This window comes from Dryobates pubescens, chromosome 11 (genome assembly GCF_014839835.1).
Source record: "Dryobates pubescens isolate bDryPub1 chromosome 11, bDryPub1.pri, whole genome shotgun sequence".
Taxonomy (NCBI): Eukaryota; Metazoa; Chordata; class Aves; order Piciformes; family Picidae; genus Dryobates; species Dryobates pubescens.
The window spans coordinates 17339820-17362293 of NC_071622.1; the positions used below are offsets into that span (position 1 = coordinate 17339820).

General features: G+C 37.7%; 1 protein-coding gene across 11 annotated transcripts in view; it reads left to right on the plus strand.

Annotated features, from left to right (window-relative positions):
- ZNF644 (zinc finger protein 644) overlaps positions 1-15935 on the plus strand; it is an 87866-nt gene extending 71931 nt beyond the window's left edge. For 10 of the 11 annotated variants that reach the window (XM_054164936.1, XM_054164939.1, XM_054164935.1 and 7 more), the window contains 6 exons: positions 144-2181; positions 2636-3191; positions 3373-3978; positions 6506-6628; positions 13742-13844; positions 14919-15935. In XM_054164936.1, coding sequence (XP_054020911.1) covers positions 175-2181; positions 2636-3191; positions 3373-3978; positions 6506-6628; positions 13742-13844; positions 14919-15111 — 3588 coding nt within the window. In that variant the 5' untranslated portion in view covers positions 144-174 and the 3' untranslated portion in view covers positions 15112-15935. The remainder of the gene's footprint in view (positions 1-143; positions 2182-2635; positions 3192-3372; positions 3979-6505; positions 6629-13741; positions 13845-14918) is intronic. The other variant, XM_054164944.1, reaches the window with a different exon arrangement.
- The last annotated feature ends 6539 nt before the right edge of the window (positions 15936-22474 follow it).

Here is a 22474-nt window from a genome sequence, read left to right on the forward strand (position 1 = left end):
CTTGAATATTCAAGAAATAGGTTTTGAACTTGTTAAAAATCTGCGTTTAGATTCCTGTGTGAAGGGTGATTTTGAAGAAAGTTGTGAATTCAAATTGCCATTACTTCTGTGATTGCCTGATCATTTTCTTGTTTCCTTTTCAGTATAAATGTACTTAATGGACAGACCAGCAATATGGATGATATAGAGAGAAATACTGAAGTCACTGGTGCTAAAGAAGAGGAGGAAATCCTTTGTGATGACAATTTCGTATCTGAGGAAGAAGGTGGCATTCCTAACCCACAAGAGAGCGATGCGTCATTTCAGACAAACAATACATTGACTCTGCCTGAGGAGCTATCAAGGGACAGATCTGAAAAAGCTTTAAGTGGAGGCCAGACTTCTCTATTTATACACACTGGTGCTCCTACTGTTTCTAGCGAAGACTTTGTCTCATCTAGAGGAACTGCTGTTAATGGACCAGTTTCACACTCCACCTCAACTAAGACTTCCATTATGAGTAAAGGCAGTATTTCATTAACCACCGGACAGACTGTAGGTCATCACACAGATTCCTGCTCAACTTTAACAGTGGTTCATGATCTTCAGCTGCCTGCAAAGAGTACACCCCAGAAATCAAATCAGCACCAAGTTTTATTTTTGTTACCCGATGTAGCACATGCTAAGAGCCTGACTCATTCCATTAAAAATCTACCTACCTCTTCTTCAGTTGGTTGTGATTCACAGAAATCAGTAGGAACTAGTGTAGATAGCACTTTAGTAGGCCCTGTAGAAGTCTGTGAGGATGACAAAAATTTGCTAGTAAAAGATGATTGTGTCGATACATTAACAGGCATTTCCTCAGGTACAGGTGGTTTCAGATCAGGATGTGATCCCAGCTGGGATAGACAAAAAGAGTTCATCCAGTTCCTTATGACAAATGAGGAAACAGTAGAGAACTCTCCCGTTCACTGTAAAGTAGGCTCAGAAAAAAAGCGAAAAAGGAAAATGGATGTCAGTAAAATAACACGCTATACTGAGGACTGTTTTGATGATAGCAGTTGTAAATCAAAACTACTAAATGTTGACTTCCTAGAGCAGAATGAGGACCTACAAATAGAACCACAAAAATACTCACTGAGTAAAGTGAAGCCTGAATCTGCAGATGAGGAGCTGGAAGCTGTTGATGCCATCCAGCAGCTCATTTATAGTCCTAATAGTAACTGTGCAGAAGATACTTCTCCGGTTCACACTAGCACTTTTCTTTCCAACACTTTAAAAAACAAATGTGAACAGAATGATTCTGAATCACCATCTACTTTTAGTACTGATGAACCATCATTTTATCCCTGTACAAAGTGCAATGTGAATTTTAGAGAGAAGAAACATCTGCATAGGCATATGATGTACCATTTGGATGGAAACAGTCATTTCCGACATCTTAATGTCCCCAGGCCCTATGCATGTAGGGAATGTGGAAGGACATTTCGAGATCGTAATTCACTTCTTAAACATATGATAATTCACCAAGAAAGAAGGCAGAAACTGATGGAAGAAATACGTGAGCTGAAAGAACTTCAGGATGAGGGTAGGAGTGCACGGTTACAGTGCCCACAATGTGTATTTGGTACCAATTGTCCCAAAACGTTTGTGCAGCATGCAAAGACCCACGAAAAAGATAAAAGATATTATTGCTGTGAGGAGTGCAATTTCATGGCTGTGACAGAAAATGAACTGGAATGCCATCGAGGGATTGCTCATGGAGCAGTAGTCAAATGTTCAATTCTTGGTGGCGACATGTCCCAGAGGAAAACACAGAAAAAAGCATCCTTGAAAAATCCATATTTAGGATCCTCAAAAAAGTCATCAACGTATATGTGTAAGATGTGTCCCTTTACTACTTCAGCTAGAAGCATTTTAAAAAAACACATGGAATATTTGCACCCAGCATCATGCATTGATCCCTTTGGTAGCCATCTTAGACTAGAAAAAAGAAAAAGCAGGATGATAGAAGACTCTTTAGAATTTGGTAGCAGGACAAAACAGTTGATGAAACAATCTTCTACTTTTCCAAAGAACTCTGTTTTAAAGCAGGATGTAAAAAGATCGTTTGGCTCTACTTCGCAGTCCAGTAGCTTCGCAAAACTTCATAAGAGACCCTACAGGATACAGAAGGCTCGGAAAAGCGTTTCACAGTCATCTGTAAGTGTATGCAGTCTAAATTCTACAAACAAGACCCTTTTAATTAGAAATAGTATTGACCAGAAGCCTTAATGTTTTCATCAAGCAGCAAAACAGAAGGCTAGTGTCAAAAAAAGCAGTAAATATTTATATATACACAAATATGAAAGCCACAGTGTGATTTAAAAAAAAAAAAAAAAAAAAATCTAGTGACTCTTACCCTTTGCATTTAAAAAAGGAAGAGTCCAAATCTGTCAGTTCTTTACATTTGTTTTCTTCATCATTAGTCCCTGTAATAATTGTTTTCACATTGATTCAAATAATGGTTGCAAAAGGGCAGAAGGCTGTAAAGATCGTAGGCATAGAGCTGTAAAAAGAGTGGTTAAAGAATCCAGGAGGGAAGGCTCTGGTAACAGGAGATTATTTGGATTGCTATCCAGATTTTCTGCATAAAATGACTATTGTTGTTTTACAGAAACTAAACTCTGCTGAAAAAAAAGACAGCTACGAAACGGAGGATGAAAGTTCATGGGATAATGTTGAACTATGTGATTACACTACACAGTCTATGGAGGATGAATCTTACAGTGATATTAATCAGGAGCATCTAAACCTATTCCCTATATTCAAAGGTAAAATGGAAGATCATGAAGCTGGTGATAAATCTTCACTTAGTTATGAGCAGAATGATGGCTTTTATTTTGAGTATTATGAAGATGCTGAGGGTAGTAACTTCCTGCATGATTTGCATGATCCTCAGAGTTTGGAAAATGTAGGATCAGCGTTGCCAAAGCATAATTCAGTTTTCCATTGGACTGATTTGTCACTTGAAAAGAAGTCCTGCCCATACTGTCCAGCAACCTTTGAAACAGGTGTTGGATTGTCCAATCATGTCAGAGGACATCTTCACAGAGCTGGACTAAGCTATGAAGCCCGTCATGTTGTTTCACCAGAACAGATAGCGACAAGTGACAAAATGCAACACTTTAAAAGAACTGGAACAGGAACTCCTGTTAAACGTGTTAGAAAAGGTAAGGTGTTTTTTCTGTTACGGTTTGTTTCTTTTTTTTAAATTGGGGTATAAAGTAATGGGGATGAAGGGATTTAAATAAGACTTGCTCTATCTTGTAAAGACCCTCTTCTTGTGATAGAGTGTTGTTATGTGTAGCTGTATATAATTGTCTAAAGATGTGATCATTATTTTCTTTGTAGCAATTGAGAAATCTGAAACTTCCTCTGAGCATACATGTCAGCTCTGTGGAGGCTGGTTTGATACTAAAATTGGATTGTCTAATCATGTGCGAGGACACCTGAAGAGGCTTGGCAAAACCAAGTGGGATGCACACAAGTCTCCGATCTGTGTTCTGAACGAGATGATGCAAAATGAAGAGAAGTATGAAAAAATCCTAAAGGCTCTGAACAGTCGTCGCATTATTCCCAGACCGTTTGTTGCTCAGAAATTTGCATCAAATGATGACTTTTTGTCTCAGAATGTTATACCTCTTGAAGCATACCATAATGGCCTAAAGACTGAAGATGCATCTGTGTCTGCATCAGAGGAAGAAGGGCTGAGTTTCCTAAATGAATGTGATGCAACAAAAGCAGTACTACATTCAAGAAAAAAAAATCAGTCACTTACACTGATAGAACTCCTGAAAAATAAGAGGTTAGGAGAAGAAAGGAATCCTATTATTTCTCCTCAAAAGATTCATAATCAAACTGCAAGAAAGAGGTTTGTTCAGAAATGTGTTCTTCCATTAAATGAAGACAGTCCATTGATGTATCAACCACAAAAAATGGACTTGACTATGCAGACAGGTAAGAAGATGTTTCTAGCTGTCTTGACAACATGTCCAAAGAATCTTTTCATTCATAGAATATGTGCGAATGTAGAGTATTTTATTTGGGGTTCATTTAATTCTTGTTTCATTTCCAGAAGACACTGACTGCAAGAAGTAGCACATCAAATTTCTCTAACATGTTTTTCCTAATGTGAAAAAAAAAACCAAAACAAAACTCAGGGGTTTTTTTGCATGGAGCATCATTCCCGTTCTGCATATGCTTGGGCATACAAATCCAAAGCAAACACAAAATAAGCCTCAGTAAGGAAGAAGACACATCCTACTGTAACAAATTGAAATGTCCATGTATATTTGGTATTCTAACAGTTCTGAAATGTTTGGGCTTATAACCCTGGTTTTGGGACCTGCTTCATTTAAATCTTTGAGGTTTGTGCAGAGTAGCATTTACTCAAACTAACAGAACTGTTGATACTATTACAAATGCATAATATTCCAAACTGGTGGATCACTGTCAACTGATTGTGATGTTTTTAGGCAAATGTACTCTTAAAATACAGATTAATTCTTGTTTGTTTCAAAATTGTGGCTGCTGTGAGAAATGCTTGCTTAGGGCCTGTCTGTCCTGAGTGAAGACCTGTACTAGTTCAAGCTCTGTTGGAATACAGTTGTAGTCAGTTGGTTTCTAATGTACAACCCCTGACCGGTATGGACAGAAATTGCCCCTCCACTGACAATTGTGCTAATGAAACAATTCTATAATCAGCTTCCCAGATACTGTATATACTAGTAGAGCAGGGGTTTAGAGTGATGTTTTTAACCTACTTGTCACATAACTGCTATGTCTAGTCTTGGGAGATTCTTACAACATTCTTTTTAATGTGAATGTAGAGCTTTCATTTACCTATTTCTTGTTTGGACACCACCTTATGATGCTGCAGGATTCCTTAGATTGAGGAGCAGGTTCTTAATTTTATACCCCGACTTTATTTGGTTCTGTTGATTTTCTTGTTATTAGCCAGTGCAGGTTAGTAAAACTGGCAGTGCCTAGTACTTTTTCACTTGTATTCTTGTCTTCCTTTAAACAAATAAAAACAACAACAATCCAGTGTGTTCAGAAGTTCTTTCAGGGGACTACAAAAGTGTGGCAATTAATTTCTTAACCAAGGTGGCTTTCTAAAACGACACAATAGAAATGGAACAGAATTATATTTAGTGTCTTCTTGATATCTGTGGTTGTCCTTGCAGGCAGGAGATTGCTTAATAAAGGAAGCATATCTTTGACAGGCTTAATGATATGAAAATGATACGGAATAGCTTGCCAAACCTGATGTTGTATGTTGCTTTCTGGTGTTTGCTGCTGTATACTAGGTAGCACCTGTTGGGTTGTGATGAACAACCAGGTAAAAATAAACATTTGCTTGCATAGTACTAACCGTTATGGATGAGCCTCTGTAAGTCTGTGGCTGAGGTAGCAGAATTTGACAACTAACTCACTGTGCCAATTGAGTTAATAAGAAAATATTTAACATCAAGTTGAAATTCTTCCATTTTTCCTAAAAAGGCAAACAGTTCTAATTCTGGGGTTTGGGTTTGGGTTTTTTTAAATTTTTTTACCAACCAGGTATTCTTCTGTAACTTGCCTGAAAAAACAGCATGTCTTCTGTGGGATGCTGTAGAATAGGGTTCTCTCTTTCCTACAAACAAAGGCTTTTTAGCTGAGTAGTTTTAGCTTTTTGATTTATTCTCATTTATTAGGAGAAAACTTGAAATATTAGTGGACCAAAACAATCTGTCTCTCTAAAATGAAGGGAAAACTTTATGGTGGAGTAGAGAATAAGCTATAATGGTGTCTTTGTCTGGTAAGTGAGGAGTTCAGTATTGTTTCACTGTTTCCCTGTGATAAATAGCATGTTGCTTTGTTGATCATTTACTTAGCACAAAGATTTTAGCAAAAAACTTCAAATCATTAACTTTCATTATCAATTGCGCATCTAAAGTAATGAACGGAAAATGCACTGAACAATATGTTTTGTCTAACAGCTGTTCAGTGGTGTGTTTACCACCTTTTTCTCCGAGCCTTCAACAGCAGCCTAATTTAGTATCAAGCTCTTCAGTCTTATGGGTAACACACTTTTAATTACTGCTTTGTCAACTAGACTTTTCAAATTGTCTCTATTGGCAATGTTGCAAGCTCTGAAATTTCTCAAGAGAATTGTGCTATTCAAATTGCAGGATTGTGTTTTGGGATTAGAGCTTTCATAACGTGGAGATCTGTAGGAACTTGATAGTAGGTATTAAATGCAGAGTAGCCTAAAGGGCTCAAGTTGCCTTCTTCCTGTTCTTTTTCAAATAACATGGTTTGGCTTAAAGCACTACTGGAAAACTAATGGCGGTTAACTTGGATCCTTCTAATATACTAAACAATGGCATCAATGCAGTGAATATATTTTAAAGCATCTTTATTGCAGAAAACTTTTTACAACGCTTTGAGAATTTCATTTTTTGAAGAGAGAACTGGATTATAGTTTTCTTTTGAATGATAGGTATGCCTGTGAAGCTTAGAACGTGTGTGCATTGCAATACGACGTTTACAAGTGCTGTTAGCCTGTCCAACCACTTACGCGCTTATGCACGAAAGAAGAGTGCTGGACTTTTGACTGGGACAGGTATGTTTTGTTACAGATGTAAAAGCAAGTCTGTCTATGATACATTTTCTTCATCAGACTGGACAAAAGCATATGTTAATTCAAAATAATTTTGAAGCTTCTTATAATAAGCAATTTATTTGCCATAAAACTTCAGCAACCTGTAAGAAAAGGTATGTTGCTGTTGTCCACTCTCATGTCTGATTTTCATTCTTACTCATTTATTTTGGATCCAACACTTAAGGTATGTAAGCAAAACGAAGAGATGGTCTCTTAAATTTGTTCTCCGACAGTATTGCAAATTACAAACTAGCTAGATGACCTTCTAATGAAGTATTGAAAAGCATCTCAAAAATAAGAGCAGGACAAAAGATAATTCAAAACCCAACAAGTAGTTTTTGCAACCTAGTACATAAAATTAAGAATACTGTAGTTAAAATAGGAAAAGCAAGTGATTTTACAGTTTGTGTATTTATAGCAACATATTGTATGTAGTTGGTTTCATTTCTTGTTTGGCTCACAACCCAAAAACTGCCTGGTCTGTCATGGAGTGAGTGTAGTACAGCATTTGGCAGTGATGCTAATGTTTCTGTATTAAAATACATTTAATTTTTAATTTCTTTCGGTTTTCTATTTTTTAACTTATTTCCACAGACCTGCAGTTTACTTGGCTGTAGGCAGTTTTTTACTTACTTGGATTATGGCTGACATTTGTGAGACTGAAGAAAATTTGGATATAGGAAGTCAGGAGTATTCAATTAAGAAGGGCAGCCATCAGCTTTCCATGTCAATAAGCACAGACTTTCATATAGTTCGTTGGAAAAGTGTATCATTCTTTTTATCTGAAGATAAGTTGTTATGCTAGGAATGACCAATTGAGATTCAGATTTCTCTGCAGAAAGATAAAACATATTTTTACAAACTGGGCCTGTGACTGCCAGGACTTAGCATATGCTAAGTTAATGCCATAACAAAATAGATATAGCAGGAAGTCAGTAGATACCGTAATATCCAATATGTAGGAGTATGTGCCTTTAGGTAGTGATTCTAAAAGTTTTCATGTTTACTTGGTAGAGAAGTAACAGTGGACTTCCTTTACCACTGCTGTGATTTGATATTAGCCCTGTGGTGAGTTACTTTGCTCATACACCTACTCATGACATATTTTTCAATATCTAGATATTTAAATTGCACATTGAAATCCTAACAGTAATTCAACAGAGGGGACACTTTGGCAAACAGGATAGTACTTAAATATTGGATCCTGGACAAGCTCTTTGTATGTCAGCTTCCCTTTTGCTAAATGGGAAGAGTTGAATATAGCTTGTTAAGGTTTTTTCAGGGATTTTTGTTTAAGAAATGTATTTTGCTACTGAAGTAGCACCATACTTGTCATAACAGTTGTCACTTTCTTTAAGAGATCTGAAAGAAAACTCTTGAATCTTGTGTCCCTGGAGCTAGACATTTGTTTAAAATTAGGTTAGAAACAAAATAAGGTTAGAAGCAAAGCTTTGGGGAAAACCCAACCAACCCAAAAAACCCCACTCCTACCTTTAAACAAAACAAAACAAACAAACAAATCTCTTTAAGAATCTGGAGCTGAGCCAGATAAATAGCTTGCACTGTGTGGATAAAGGTCTTCCACTTAAACCACTGACTTAGGCTTAAGTTGTAGCTACAACTGTATGCAACCCATGTATATCTCTATTAACTGAGTCATTACCATTAGAACCATTATCACTCTGCAAAGTTTGAAAAATTTGCTTGATAGCAGAGTAAGCTCTCTGCAAGGCTTGTAGACCAGAAAATATGCTTTTAAACAGTGGTTTTATTTGATATCCCACTTAAAAAGCTTTGTGAAGAGGATTATTTTAATGCAAGACTACACTCTCACACATCAATTTTAAATTGTGCTGTGATTGTTGTTCTACAGGACATCTCAGTATTTTTGTATTAAAAATTGGCTACCATTGAGAGCAATCTAAAGATGTGTGCAATTTTGCTTCAGCCTTGAACCTGTATAGAGACAGTAAGGATATATTTATACAGGTTCTGTAATGTGTTTTCATGAAGCCTTAATGCCTTCTAAAGAAAACACAACTACTGAAATGGTGGTTGAATATTTCTCTCAGTTTCTTGCTGTAATTAAGTAATTGTGTGTAAACACAAATGCCGTAATTCTTTCATTCAGCATTTTTTATGAGAACTATCTAGGCATTACTGTTTAGTAAGAGAAATATGTAATCTCTGCATGTCACTAAAGTGAGACCTTTGCTAGTACTACATTACCTTGCGTGCTAGTTTTCTGCTCAGGTTTTTGGTTTGTCTGCATGTTTTTGATAGTAGTATTGTATTGCTTTCCTAACAGATGCCCCACTTTGGTTAGTAATGGGGTGTTGAGTTTTGTCTGGTTTTTTAATGCAACTTGATAGTTTAGCAGTATAACAACCATAGTTAAGCATAATGACAAATATTGAGAATGGACTCAAGAAAAGCGTTCTAGAAGTGAAATTTTCTAGAATGGTGGCTGTTCAAAGTTGGTGTTTGTCAAACTTAAATTGTGCATAAAGTTAATGCCGTTTGGATCCGCTGCATAGCAAACCCTTGTTTGGGTTCTTTTGGATATTCTCCTGCTTTTCTGTATTAGTATTTGTATGATGGTCTTCAAGTGTCTGACTAGAACATTAATTTATTTTCTGTTATGCAGGCCCATTTTGAACAGTCTAATGATTTGGTCACTCATTTTGAGTAGATTTCCTTTTTGTACCTGTTTCAATTAATAGCCAACATACAGGTGTTTCTCAGAGCACATGGTAACTTCTTTCTTCTAATAAGAGCATTGCACAGACCTATGTGACCTCTTCCAAGTGCATCTCACTCTTCTTGCTACGGTTCTTCCTTCCTTCCTTTTCTTCTCTCTAGGCCTCTCTTTCTCCCCCAAGTCTCAATACTCTCTTGAACCCTGACTTTTTACATCTTCTCTTTGAGGACTGTTCTCACATACTGTCTTACTGGCTATCATCTTCTGGGAATCACCACTCTCTTCTTTAATCTTTGTTTATGTAGATGGAAACTGCTTTTTCAGGAATTTGGGAGAGAACAATAAAATACCAAGCCAAGGAGTTGGGCCTTTGGGCCAACAGTATGACTGAGGTAGCAGTTCCTGTGACCATTATACTGCCAAATAATTTCTAATATTGCATGGTCAAAACTACAGCTTCAGGAAGTTTACTGAGGAAGCATATGCAGCTACTGCAGAAATTTGAGATCCACTGTGCTGTTATATTTAAAACTGATTCAGTGCCACAATGTGATAATTTTTAGTGTCCTATAAAATCCTTCAGGGAGCAAACTACTAGAGGCCTTTCTTTAATGCCTTTTATTATGTAGTAGTGATGAGGATAGACAGCAAATGATTGAATTTGAAATATTAGTGAATAAGTACACAAGAAAGATGATTCGCTATTCTTTTTAATTGGCAGCTGGCTTAAGTGGTACATTAGATCCATTTATGTGTGTAATTATTCAACTTGTATTAGCTTTGGTACGCTGTGACAAAAGTCCTGAAGTCTGAATAAAGTCTGATTTCAGACTTCCTGAAGTGAGTATTCTGTGTTGGGGGGTGCATCAAGAAACAGCATGTCAATTAGCATAGATGTGCTTTTAATTTTGAACCTCAGATCAAATGTCATGGCATGAAGGACCTCTGATTGTGATGTCCCTAATTCATGTTGGTTTAGGCATGCTCATTTTGGCCTCCTATCTCCTTCCACTTGTAGTCTGTTTTGATGAGTAGTCACAGAAGTTAAGTTTTTTTTATATGCAACCTTTTTTAACCTAGTATTTATTTTTCTGAATAGTGTGTTCTGATAATTAATTTGAGTGCCTCAGGGAGATTCTTTCGATGTTTGATTGTCTTTTGTTTTAAAAGGGTTGTTTCCTTGTCATGCTGTTTCAGGTTTGATGTAGTGGTGCAGGTAGTCGTTTTCAAAAAGTGTTTGGAATAGCAACCAGGAAACACCAAGTGGCCGAACTTGAAGGAAGGAGGCTTTTTCCAAAAATAATTGGGCCTTTATGGAGAATGAAGGATGGTAGTTTGAGAGTTGCCATAGCCACAAAGTAGGCACTAATGGTAGGTGGCTCCTGCCTCTCCCTGGCACTTTGCTGCAATTGCCATGCAGATTGCTAGACCTAAATAATCTTGGTTTCTTCTCAAAACTGAGTACTTGCCGAGGAGGTCACACTGCTTTACAGTAAAGGCAGTAACAATTTTAATCAGAACATAGCTACCTTTTATTACAGATAAGGCAATGGTGTGTCTTACTTGGTACTTGCAAGCACTTGTAAGCGTCATATCACTGGAGTATGTAAGTGTGTGCATGTGACTTCATTTAAATTTGCTACTGTCTGGATAGATGAAAATGAAATTAACGTGACAGTTAACAGTGTCTCTGATAGCTGGTGCTGGAAATACAGTTTTCAGTCAGCTCTACGTAGATGCTGACACTTTCTGCTTTCCTGTGTCTTTGGAGTTCATTGGAGTAACTTCAAAACATGCTTTGTGCTTTCCAAAATGTGAAGGACTAGGTTAAATGACAAAGGGAACAAAAAATACTCCTTACAGAACACAGGTTTCATAGTATTCTTAGTATTTTCTGTCTTTTGTAACAGCTTCTTGCCTTAGGCAAATCTACTTCCAGTCGTAGCTAAAGTACTGAAAATGTACTGAATGATCTGATTTTTTTTTCTTCATGTCTTTTACTGTGGTATTTGCTGCTCTTTGTTTTATAATTTCTCTTTCCTAGAGCCTCCATCAGATGGCTCAGAGAGGATGCCCACTCTTTTGTTTTCTCATTCTTGGAAAAGGTACCTTTCAAGGAAGAAGAAACTACCTCTCTTGCTCTGCTGTGGCAGTTTACTCTGTGTGTTGCTGCCTATTTGATTGCAGTAGTTGTGGGGGTTGGGGGGGGGGGTGTTCTTCAAAGATTACACACCTGTGCATACACAAAAGCATGAGGCTTCAGGAGTTCTGTTGCAGAACACTGAGTCAGTTCCAGAAAGAAAGTGAAGGCTCTCTGAAATGCTTGGGACCTATGTGAGTAAGAATCAAATTTCTTGATGTTTGCCAACATGAAGGAAATAAGCTAGTTCTTGTTTCAAATGTGTGTAGGCTTCTCTGGAAGGAGCCTGCTGTCTACTGCTGCTTTTTTTTTTTTTTTAAACTCATATCAATGGACATCAACTAACTGACATCAGATGCAACTCATGGGTGTGCTTATATTTGGATAATACTGACTTCATTCCCCTCCTTCCTGTGAAATTCTGCAAAGCTTTTGCTGTAGTAACTGTGCCAGACATGAGGTTGGCCCTCATGCAAATACTTCTCTTCAGAGAATGGGCGTCTAGGTTCAGTGTTTTATCTCCTTACATTTCTGATGATGATGTTACTGATGTTTTGGTGTGTAAAATATTTATACTACTTGGTAGTTCCTGTAGCCTGAAAGATAGCTTTTTTTTCTTCCTAGTTATATGAATATTATACTTTTAATGAGAGCATAAAAGCATTAAGAACCACTTACCTATTCACCTTTCCAGAGGTTCTCTTGGCCATTTCTGTCTCTCACCTGCTACCTTGAGTTACACCTTTATATCCAGACTACTTTCCTTGTTCCTATCAGAAAAAAGTGCTGTCTAGCCTCATCTTCCTAGAGATGGCTTGACCCAGGGTCTGAAGGAAGTCTCGTTAGGTTGGTATCTGCTTTCTACTTGTTTGACTAGTTCTCTGGTACCTTCAAACCCCAGAAATTCATTCTGAGTTTTTTAGATACTGTAGGGATCTTTAAATTTGGGAATGGAACTGGGAAATGTCTGATGTATTTACAAGTTAAAAGTTTGGGTACATGTTAAAAGCCTTGAGAACTGCTCATTTGGAGGAAGCAAGCAAAATGAAGGATGCAATTAAGAGTGTGTGTTCTCTAAAACAGCATGTTTTACCTCATGAGAGGATGTCTTCTGCTTCAGAATACTATGATTTATTCTTCTGGTTTGTATTACAAGAGTCAAAACATAGAGAAGTGTAACCATTCCCCTCCCCGCCTAGTTTTACTGTTAGCATTGCGTTGTGCCTTTTGGTATCAACAGTACCACTTGTTACCATCCTTCAGGTTTCTGTGGAGTTCTAGTGTCAGTGTCTTGTTTTTTCGACTAGAGTGTAGCTAAATACACTTCTCAGTTCAAGCAGTCACAAAGTTCTTGATTGTTTTCTTGAGCTTTATCAGCTGTTTTCATCATAACAATATTAACTCAGTTTAATCCCCTCATCCCCCAACTCTGCTTCTTTGAATCTACCAGTTTTGTTACAGGTTACTATTACATCTATTATGGGAGGTACAGACCCCGTGCTATCTGAGTTCATTTGCTATGTGTTTCTTTTCACACACATTATTTTCATATGTAGTTTCAAATGCTAAAACTCAGTTTTAAAAATGGCCTTGCCATTCCTGTTGATTGTCTTAAAACCAGCTCCCACTGCCAAGGATTAATGCATAATTTTTGTAAGATGCATTAGAATTCAGACAGGAGCAAGGGGAAAGCTTATTTTGACATTCTTAAAATAAAAGGACAAACTTTTGCTTTATGTTGAAAACAAATTGCAGGTGTTTTATTCAAACTAGAAACTCTTGATTGTATTAGCTGAAAGCTACAACTTTTTGAAGTTGTAACTGGTTGAACATGAGTGGTCTTACCTGATGATACTTCAACTACAAAACAAGTTCAAGGATTTTGACAGCATTCTGTGCATGAAAGGGAATTTCCAGTGGTGCTTTGCTTCTGTATAATTCTGCAGTAAGTTGGTAGGTGTTTGCTGATACTGAAAGAACAGTTTAATGCTGAGTGTCAATTATTTAGTCTTTTAAAGAGCAAGCACTGCTACACTGAAAAAAAAGCTTCATGTGTTTTGCATTTCTTTGAGCATGCTGTAATTGTTTTGGATTTACATTATAATTAAATGTAAAATAACAAGGAAGTAGATTGCTTTTCACTATTGCTATAGGGGATGTTTATTAAATATCTCTGTGTGGTTAACACTCATTGAAGTATCGCTTTCACATATCAAAATTTCTCTCTTCTTAGCTTTAGACTGTAAGCAAAAGAAGTCAAGGTCAAGATCTGGAAGCAAGAAAAAAATGCTGCAATTACCTCATAGTGCTGATGAAGTTTACATACTCAGATGCAGGTACATAGGATTTTTTTTATTGAAATAACATATTAGTAAGAAACTTGCTAATTTTAGTTAGAAGATGATTTAAGATTCTATCCTGTAAATGGATTTGTGATTAAATTGAATAATAAGGGGAGAGAAGCAATAGCCTATTTTAATTAATTTGAACAAGAGGATTTGAATTGGCCATACTCAGGTTGCCAACTGTTTCTCTAGCTATAATCTTTGGTCATGTCACGCACAGTATCACAGTATCGCCAAGGTTGGAAGAAACCTCGAGGATCATCGAGTCCAGCCTGTCACCACAAACCTCACGACTAGATCATGGCACCAAGTGCTGCGTCCAATCTCCTCTTGAAGACCTCGAGGGATGGTGACTCCACCACCTCCCCGGGCAGCCCATTCCAATGACTAATGACTCTCTTGGTGAAGAACTTTCTCCTCACCTTGAGTCTAAACTTCCCCTGGTGCAGCTTGAAGCTGTGTCCCCTTGTTCTGGTGCTGGTTGCCTGGGAGAAGAGACCAACCCCTTCCTGGCTACAACCACCTTTCAGGTAGTTGTAGAGGGCAATGAGGTCACCCCTGATCCTTCTCTTCTCCAGGCTAAACAATCCCAGCTCCCTCAGCCTCTCCTCATAGGGCTTGTGCTCAAGGCCTCTCCCCAGCCTTGTTGCCCTTCTCTGGACACGTTCAAGTGTCTTGATGTCCTCCTTAAACTGAGGGGCCCAGAACTGGACACAGTACTCAAGGTGCAGCCAAACCAATGCAGAGTACCAGGGGCACAATGACCTCCCTGCTCCTGCTGGCCACACTATTTCTCAAAAGGAACCCTTTGTAAGATCAACAGATTGTTATTACCAGTGTTAAAAATGCAAGAGTGTAAGTTGCATAAACTGCAGAGTTTTTTTTGGAGAGGGTTGCTGTAAATTAACTCAAATTACTAAGGTTTTAAACAAACTTGTTTAGAACTAAGTCTCTACTAAGGTAGAAACAAACTTGTAAGAAAAATACGACTTTCCACATAATATTTTTATATGTAACTGTACTGAAAAATTATATTTTGATGGAATCCTTTTAATATTTGCATAGGTTTTGTGGTCTGGTCTTTCGAGGACCTTTGTCTGTTCAAGAAGACTGGATAAAGCACTTGCAGCGACACATTGTTAACGCAAATCTTCCACGGACTGGAGCTGGCATGGTCGAAGTCACATCACTACTTAAAAAGCCTGCTTCAATTACTGAAACTTCATTTTCTCTACTGATGGCAGAGGCAGCATCATAGAACAAGGCAACATTTTCAGTTTCAATTGGATGTAAATTTGAAATACTTTGTCATTTTTTAAAATAAATTGCTACACTAAATTATGTTTATAAATGCTAAGGACAGAAAAAATAGAGGCAGTGGATTACAGTAACATCAAAATAAACTGAATACTTAAGTTACAGTAAGTAGTCTTTATATTTTATATAGAGTGGAAGATGTGTTTTTAAGGTTTATTATGTTTTTGTCAGTTACTGTGTTCACTATCAATACAAGACCATTACATGTATGGCAGCCATTTTTTAAATTGTTGCACATGGGTACTTAAAAGACAAATTTTAATAAAACAAAAAACCCCCCACGTTCTCTTCAGTGTTACCCAAATCAAGGCTCTGTTTATTCCAAAAAGAATTACATAGTAAAATAAGATATTATTCTATTTTGTTTGTATGTATGTAGTGTTTTGTATAATACCAAGAACTGCTAATACAATTTACTCAACTTAGGGCATTAAATACCATGTACTTCATAGTTCAAGAGACTGTTTCATTCAAATAGGGCAATTAGTACTATTCTATCTAGGTGTGTAAGTGTTTTTTTTAAAACCACATGAGGCTTTTTGTACTAAAAAGTGGAGGGAAACTTGTTTAAACAAATTTCTAAGAGACATATGTACATAATACTGGAAATTTGTGGTAAGGAAATATTCTTTACTTCAGTTGCATTTCTCACTGACAATAAAGTGGTGGATCCATGCTACCTCCAACTTGTCAACAAAGATCACATTTACCCTTATGTTTTTGTATCATAGTAGATTCAACCCAACTTCCTTTATTACAGAGCATCTTTTTTGTTAAGTTTGTTTCTTTATGATGATTTACTTAAAGTCAGACTTGCTTACAGAAGTTTGCCTCTCTACTTTTTTATTTAACACTGTAGAAATGTACTAATAAGCATTGCTCACTACACGGTTAGAGTAGACTTTTCATTTATAATTCTGTTTAAAAGATTGATCATTTTAGAAAATTTGAACATAAAATATTTCCACATATGAAGAGAATGTTTACAACGTAAAATTTAGAGCTTGTTTTGGATGTGATTATATGTATGAAAACTGTAACACTATGCTCATGCTAAGGACCTACTTACAGAATTACTGAAATAAATGTGCTGTGAGGATGGAAATATGGTGCAGGTGTCTTGGTCATGCTGAATTGTGTTTGTTCATTTAAACTGTCTTCAGAACATTTTTGTTTAAATCAAATCCAGTTCCTCTACAAATCAATTTTGTATGCAAGTAACATTTCATTTTGCTCAAATAGGGTAACAGATACTGTAGTTAAGCCAAGGATATGCATTGATATTTTCTTTATATGTAAATAAAGTTAAAAGCAGCTCAAACAAGAGGAGTATTTTGGTAGAGTATATACATACCTCACTGCCAGTGAAATTGCTTTCCTATGGTATATCTCCTTACCAGAAAAATCTCTAAATAAAAAGGTTTAAAGAAAATCTAAATGTCTATAATGTGAAGCATTTATTTGCATTGTGTGAATTAAGTTTGTGAAATTGATTTGTCTTGCTTGAGATTAGAATCTTCTCATGATCTTAAGTGAAAGTACATTTACTTGCAATAAACTGACTTGTTCACAGACGCATTACATTTGATTGGTGGAAAATACAAGTGTCTGTCTTCCTGTATGTGTGCAGTTCAGAGTTAAGACACAAGGCTTGATAACGTTCTGGTGAAATAGGTGGGTTAAAAATGCACAGAGTCCTGAGACAAGGCCATCCTAGCTCTGCCATGGTTGTAGTTAAGTAAGTGCTACAGGTGTTATACTGTACAAGTTACTACAGATAACTTTAGCTTTGTCAACATTTGTTCCTTTTTTTTTTTTTTCCCTTTTTTTTAATTTTTAACTGGAGGGTCTGCATCAGTACACTCAAAGGCTGAGGAGAGAAAATAAGAGATTTTAGGAAAGATATCTGGAATCTTGAAGTGTAGTGCAGACAACTTACGTATATGCAGACTAACAAATTTCTAAGTGGATGTTTGTGGGATTTTTTTATTTTCTATATGCTGTGAAAATGGAAGATTTACATCAATGTGTTGAAACAGAGTAGAGGGAAATATTCAAGTCACCTTGAATGTTTATAATGCTTTAATAGAGTGCTTGTTTACCCTTATCACCAAAAAAAGGTGCTTGTGAGAGCGCCATATTTTGTGGCTGTTTAACAGATGGGAAAAAAATCAGTTAAGTGCAAATGATATTTATCTAGTATTGTTAAGAATGCCTGTAAGGTAAAGCCATACTGTGTGAAATTTAGCAGTAGCAAAAAACTCTATTAGGTTCATAATAATAAAACCCTAGTTAATTCTATTGAAGTCATTAAACCCCGATCGTGAGCTGCTTTGTATAAACTAAAATGCAAGGTTTTGTTTGAAGAGTGGAGAGCTCTAGGCCTGATAGTTTCCAAAATGAGATTCTTTTGACGAGGAGCAGAAGTTTTCAGCAGCATGCTTTCTGAGCAGGTGGCACTGGAGCTCTGTGTCCTGCTTGTATCCGATCCTTGACTATATAGTGTGAAATATATATGAAAGTTCTAGAACTCTTCTGATCAAATTAATTGCATATGTAGTTGAGGTGGGCTGAAGATTTTATTTTTTTTTTTAACATAAAAATAACTATTGAGTACTCTTAAGCTTTCTTTAGCATCTAGTCCTCAAGTGGAGTTACTATTTTTCTTGGTTTCTACTGTTTGGAAGTCCAGATCTTCTGTCACATCCCCCTTTCCAGAGTTGCAGAGGTTCTAAATAATCTAGTAGAAGAGAGTTAATGAAGTCAAGTCACTTTATTACATGAATCTCATGTTTTGGGATGCATGGCTTTGGTAGGTTCTATGGAAGCCTGCGCGAAGGAGCTGGGCTTCCTGAATTGCACATGCAAACACAAGTGGTTAGTCTGTTCTCGTTATCTAGATTGCTTTGGGGTAAAGGTTGCGGTGGCATAGTGATTTTTGTTGTATTGATTTTGGTTCCTTATCACAATCTTGCGTGTTCCTGGAGTTACCCTAGTTTCTGGTAAAGGTCTCTTAACTGGCAGCCTTTGGAAAAAGGAATTTTCAGCATGCTAGAGAAGCCTGGGAAATTGTAGAGGACCACCCCTCATGCTTTAGAAGGTGATTTGCCTGTATTCCCTGGTCCCAGTGGTGTTTCAAAAGCATCTTAAAAAAATTATACTGTTTGAGTTCCTTGAAGTGATGTTTCTGTGGGACCCTGAAAAGGTGATTTTTAAAGTGCCTGTGGTAGCTGCTGCCAAGTGGTAGTGTCTTCAGGCTGCATGGATGGAAAATGGGAGCTGAGACAAGCAGATGACAACTTACAGTTCACAGAGATCCCTGGGCATTTACTGCTCTTTGCTGTATACTGCTTCATGTGGATTGTGAGTTGTATTAGGTGGACTAGTCCCACAAGCCAAGGTGGTCCAGCTTTGTTCACAGATCTGAGCTTCGTCTGGTCTTGCCTTACCCCAGACAGTGATGTCAGGATATGAGCTGCAGACCCCTCGGTGGGAGAAAAGGCATAGGCCAGATAATACCTAACACTAGGCTTTGGGGAGGGAAAGTAAGTACCTAGTGCACCAGTGAGGGGAAATGCTGCAGTTGGGTTTTTTGTCCTGGGCCAGACTTCATGTTTGAGCTATGTGCTGTTCAGAGTCCTGCCTTTTCAGCCACACTCAGGGAAATCACCAAGCTCTTTGAGGTAAGTAGATCACAGGAGGATTGCAAGTCAAGATCTGGGGCTCAGAGATGTGCATCCATCCAAAGTTTCGAAAGGTCAGCATCATGGAACTGAGATGGGGAGATCTGTTCCTGCAAAGCTATTTTGACTTCAGTGTTTTTTCTGGACCAGATTTCCTGCATGTCACTAGTGCTTTATAGAGGGGTTATTAATTAAATTTACAACTGTACTTGATTCTGGAAACCTACAGGAGATAAATGTTGGCTGAAAAGTATGGAAAGATTTAACCGTGAATAACAAGCACTAGCTTTTGACTGAATGGTAAGGGCTGCGAGGAAAACCTGTTTAGTTGAGCACTATGGTTAATAGACTTCCACTTTTCATCACTGTAGGTAATGTGTGGATACCTAACACCAGTTTCATGGTTAAAAACAAAAAATAATGGTTTCTATAGTTTTGGATTGTCTTTTTAAAAAATCTTTTTAGGATGGTACTTTAAAAGCTCTTTACATTTTGATTTCAGATATTTCAATCCACCATGCTTTGTAGGTGCTGTTGCCTGATACATGGCTAGCAATTTTGATGTAATGGAAACTTTTGGCCATAGTGCCAGGTCTGTAATCTCTTGCAATAAAATGTTCCTTTTTAACACTAAAGGCTTCTTTGTGTTCTTCCTCTTGTTTGGAGAAGAGCTGCATGGAATGTGTTGGTTAAACCAAGGACTCCCACCCTAAACCAAATAGTTGCATGGTGAGGCAGAGAGGGCAGGTTTGCTGGCTTCTGAAAATTTGTAGCCTTCAGAAAATTCAGGGAGATGAGTTATGGGGAGGTTATTTGCATTGCAGCACTGAAGACCAGGATTAAAGTTTGGTGGTGGAGGGAGCATTGCCATAGCCAGGAGTGCAAATCTGAAGCCAATCACAATTAACAGCTCTCTTCTGTGTGTGTTCTCCCAGTTATCACACAGTCTACTTTCACTGATGCTTTCTTTCCCAGTTGGAAGCAGTATGTCCTTTCAGCACTAGTTCCACAGCAGCTTCCACGTGCACCTGGACCCAGAGCACTCTGGAAAACCCAGGCTACCTACCACTCTGCAACTCTGCGCAGTCTCTTGCTGCATCGTGAAAGGATTCAGTGCCATATCACAACCATTTACAAAAACACGACAAAAATGCAGAGATTGAGCAAAGATAGCATAAAAGATTGTTGGGGAGTTTGGCTGGGGTTTTTTTAAACAAAAGCTGAAGTGGGAGTTCCCTCCGTGATGTTTTGCTGGAGTGGATACTCTGGCACTGGTCCCTCTCAATTGCACTATGGACTTGTATTTATGAACCTTGTATATGTAAAAGCAAACCACAAAGTCACTCTAACTTCAGTGCCTTACCTCCCATATTAAGACTTTAACATAAGCCAGCTAACAATCTTTTTATAAAACCTTACAAAACTTAATTTGATGCACTTGAGTAAAGTATAAAATAGAAAAACCTTGTGGTCCAAGTAGCTGGTGTCTGGTTGCAGTGGTGTGGCTGCAATGCTTTCCCTTTGGGGAAGTGATTCTGGCTGCTTTAGCCTAAATGCAGGTAGCTCCAGCAAGCTTGAACAGGTGGTGGAGGGGTCTATGGTGTGCTACTGGTTATGAAGCTGGTTTGCACATGTTGCCTGAAGACTGATGTGATGTTGTTTTGGCTAGAAATAAGAATCAGAATAAATGTGTCTCTATACTCTCTAGGTGGAAGCAAAGTTTGTTCTGCTGCTTTCTCCTGCATGCTCTGCCCACTCTTTTTTTGAAGCCATGGTTTAGTAGTCATGAGCTGTTGGGTGACAGGGTGGTCTTGGTGGTCTTTGAGGTCTTTTCCAACCTTATTGATTCTATGATAAGTAAAACAAGTAATGTCCCTGGTAACTGTATACCCAAGAGACCTCAAAATTACAACTCTTACTGTCGAGCATCAGAGCAAAGAGAGTCTTCCAGCTTTCTCATGGCTTCCAAGATGCTTATATTCCACATATATAAATTACAGTGCATCTGGCCTTTCTACCTTACATTTTCACTTAGAAGTACCCTTCTGACTCAAGATCTGGGGTTTGCATACCAAGTTGCTGATGATAATCCTCTGCTTTTCAGAGACCTCCAACATGAGACATACTTGCATGATGCTCCTGCTTAGTGTTCCTAAATAAAATCTACCACTTTTTAAACCCTCTGATTATTGGAAACTGGAAACCAATTTAACATCTTTTTTAGCCTTTAACAAAGTTTAAACATTTCATCAGGTGAAACTCATCCAAATCCATCCTCATTTGTGTAGCAACAAATGCTGAAGCTCTGAATCCCATTGTGCCTTTTGAAATAGCTTCAGAAAGGAAGTGACTGATAGAACAGAATGCAAGCTAACACCATTAACCTGTGTTTTAACCAAATAAGGAGTTACATGTCACCCAGGTAAAAGTCTCACTGACAAGAAGTAATTCTTTCATCTGTCTCTTCCCTGGAAAAAAGGAAAGAAAACAAAAACAAACAAACAAAACCCCACCCACACCTAACAATTGTGTGAAAGTAGGAGGAAGAAAATAGCTTTATTTGAATAAAGAAGGGTGAGGGAGAGGGGGAAGTATTTTAAAAACAAACAAACAAAAACCCCATAGGTTGAAACAAAAACTAAACAGAAGACGACAATATAAGCCTGAGGTTGACTCTTGTTTTGTAGTCCCTGAAATCCAGCTGATGGCTGCATTTGCTAAGCCTCTAAGTCTTCAGGGGTGTATTTGGCTTCCTGGCACAGAGGAGGTTAGGGCAAATATTATCCTTAGCTGAACAGCCAAAGAATAAGTTCCAAACCCAAACTGTTAAAGAAATAGTGACAGGGTAAAAAGGGTTTAATTCTTATTTCTTCTTTTGAAAATTGACTATACCCATTCCCTTTGCCACCTGGAGAACATTTAATGATGCTTTTTAAGTGCTGCATAGAAATCCATAGACACTTGGTCCAGTCATAAGGGAACGTGAGCTGCACTTCCCATACATGGTCTCAGTCACAAAATTCATACTGAAATCTGAATTCTCCAGGATCTGTTCAAGCATCATTCTGCTGCCTCAAAAAAAGTTTTTTTTTACAAGTTAAAATCTCCATTGCTGTACGGTATCCATCATTTTATAACATTCTCTTCTCATTAAAAGAGCTCCCACTACAAACCCCAGCGTTCTCTCACTGCAGCTGACCATGACTGCCAATAAATTACTAAAGACCCTGACCCAGAACATGAGTGTTCTTCCAGGATCCCAAACTCATTTATTTGCCCTCAGGCCCAGGTTCCCATCTGGGGACAGTACTTAGCTGCATCACACTGGGCTACTAACCTGACTGCTTTCATTATCTTCATTCCTAGCTTGGTTTGTTTTCCCTTTCCTCATTTGTTGCTTATATCCACATTTGCTTTTTATTCTTCATTTTGAATCTCCCTTGTTCTTTAGGACTTTATTTTACCATTGGCTACCAGCAATGAAGCTTTTTTGCGGGGGAAAGTCTTGTAAGCTATATCACTGTGAACACAGAGTGCTGCTTAGTGTTCTTAAAAGCATAGCTCATGGCCTAATTTCTGATTCATTTTATGTGAATGCAGTACCTGTCTGTACGTAAGTGG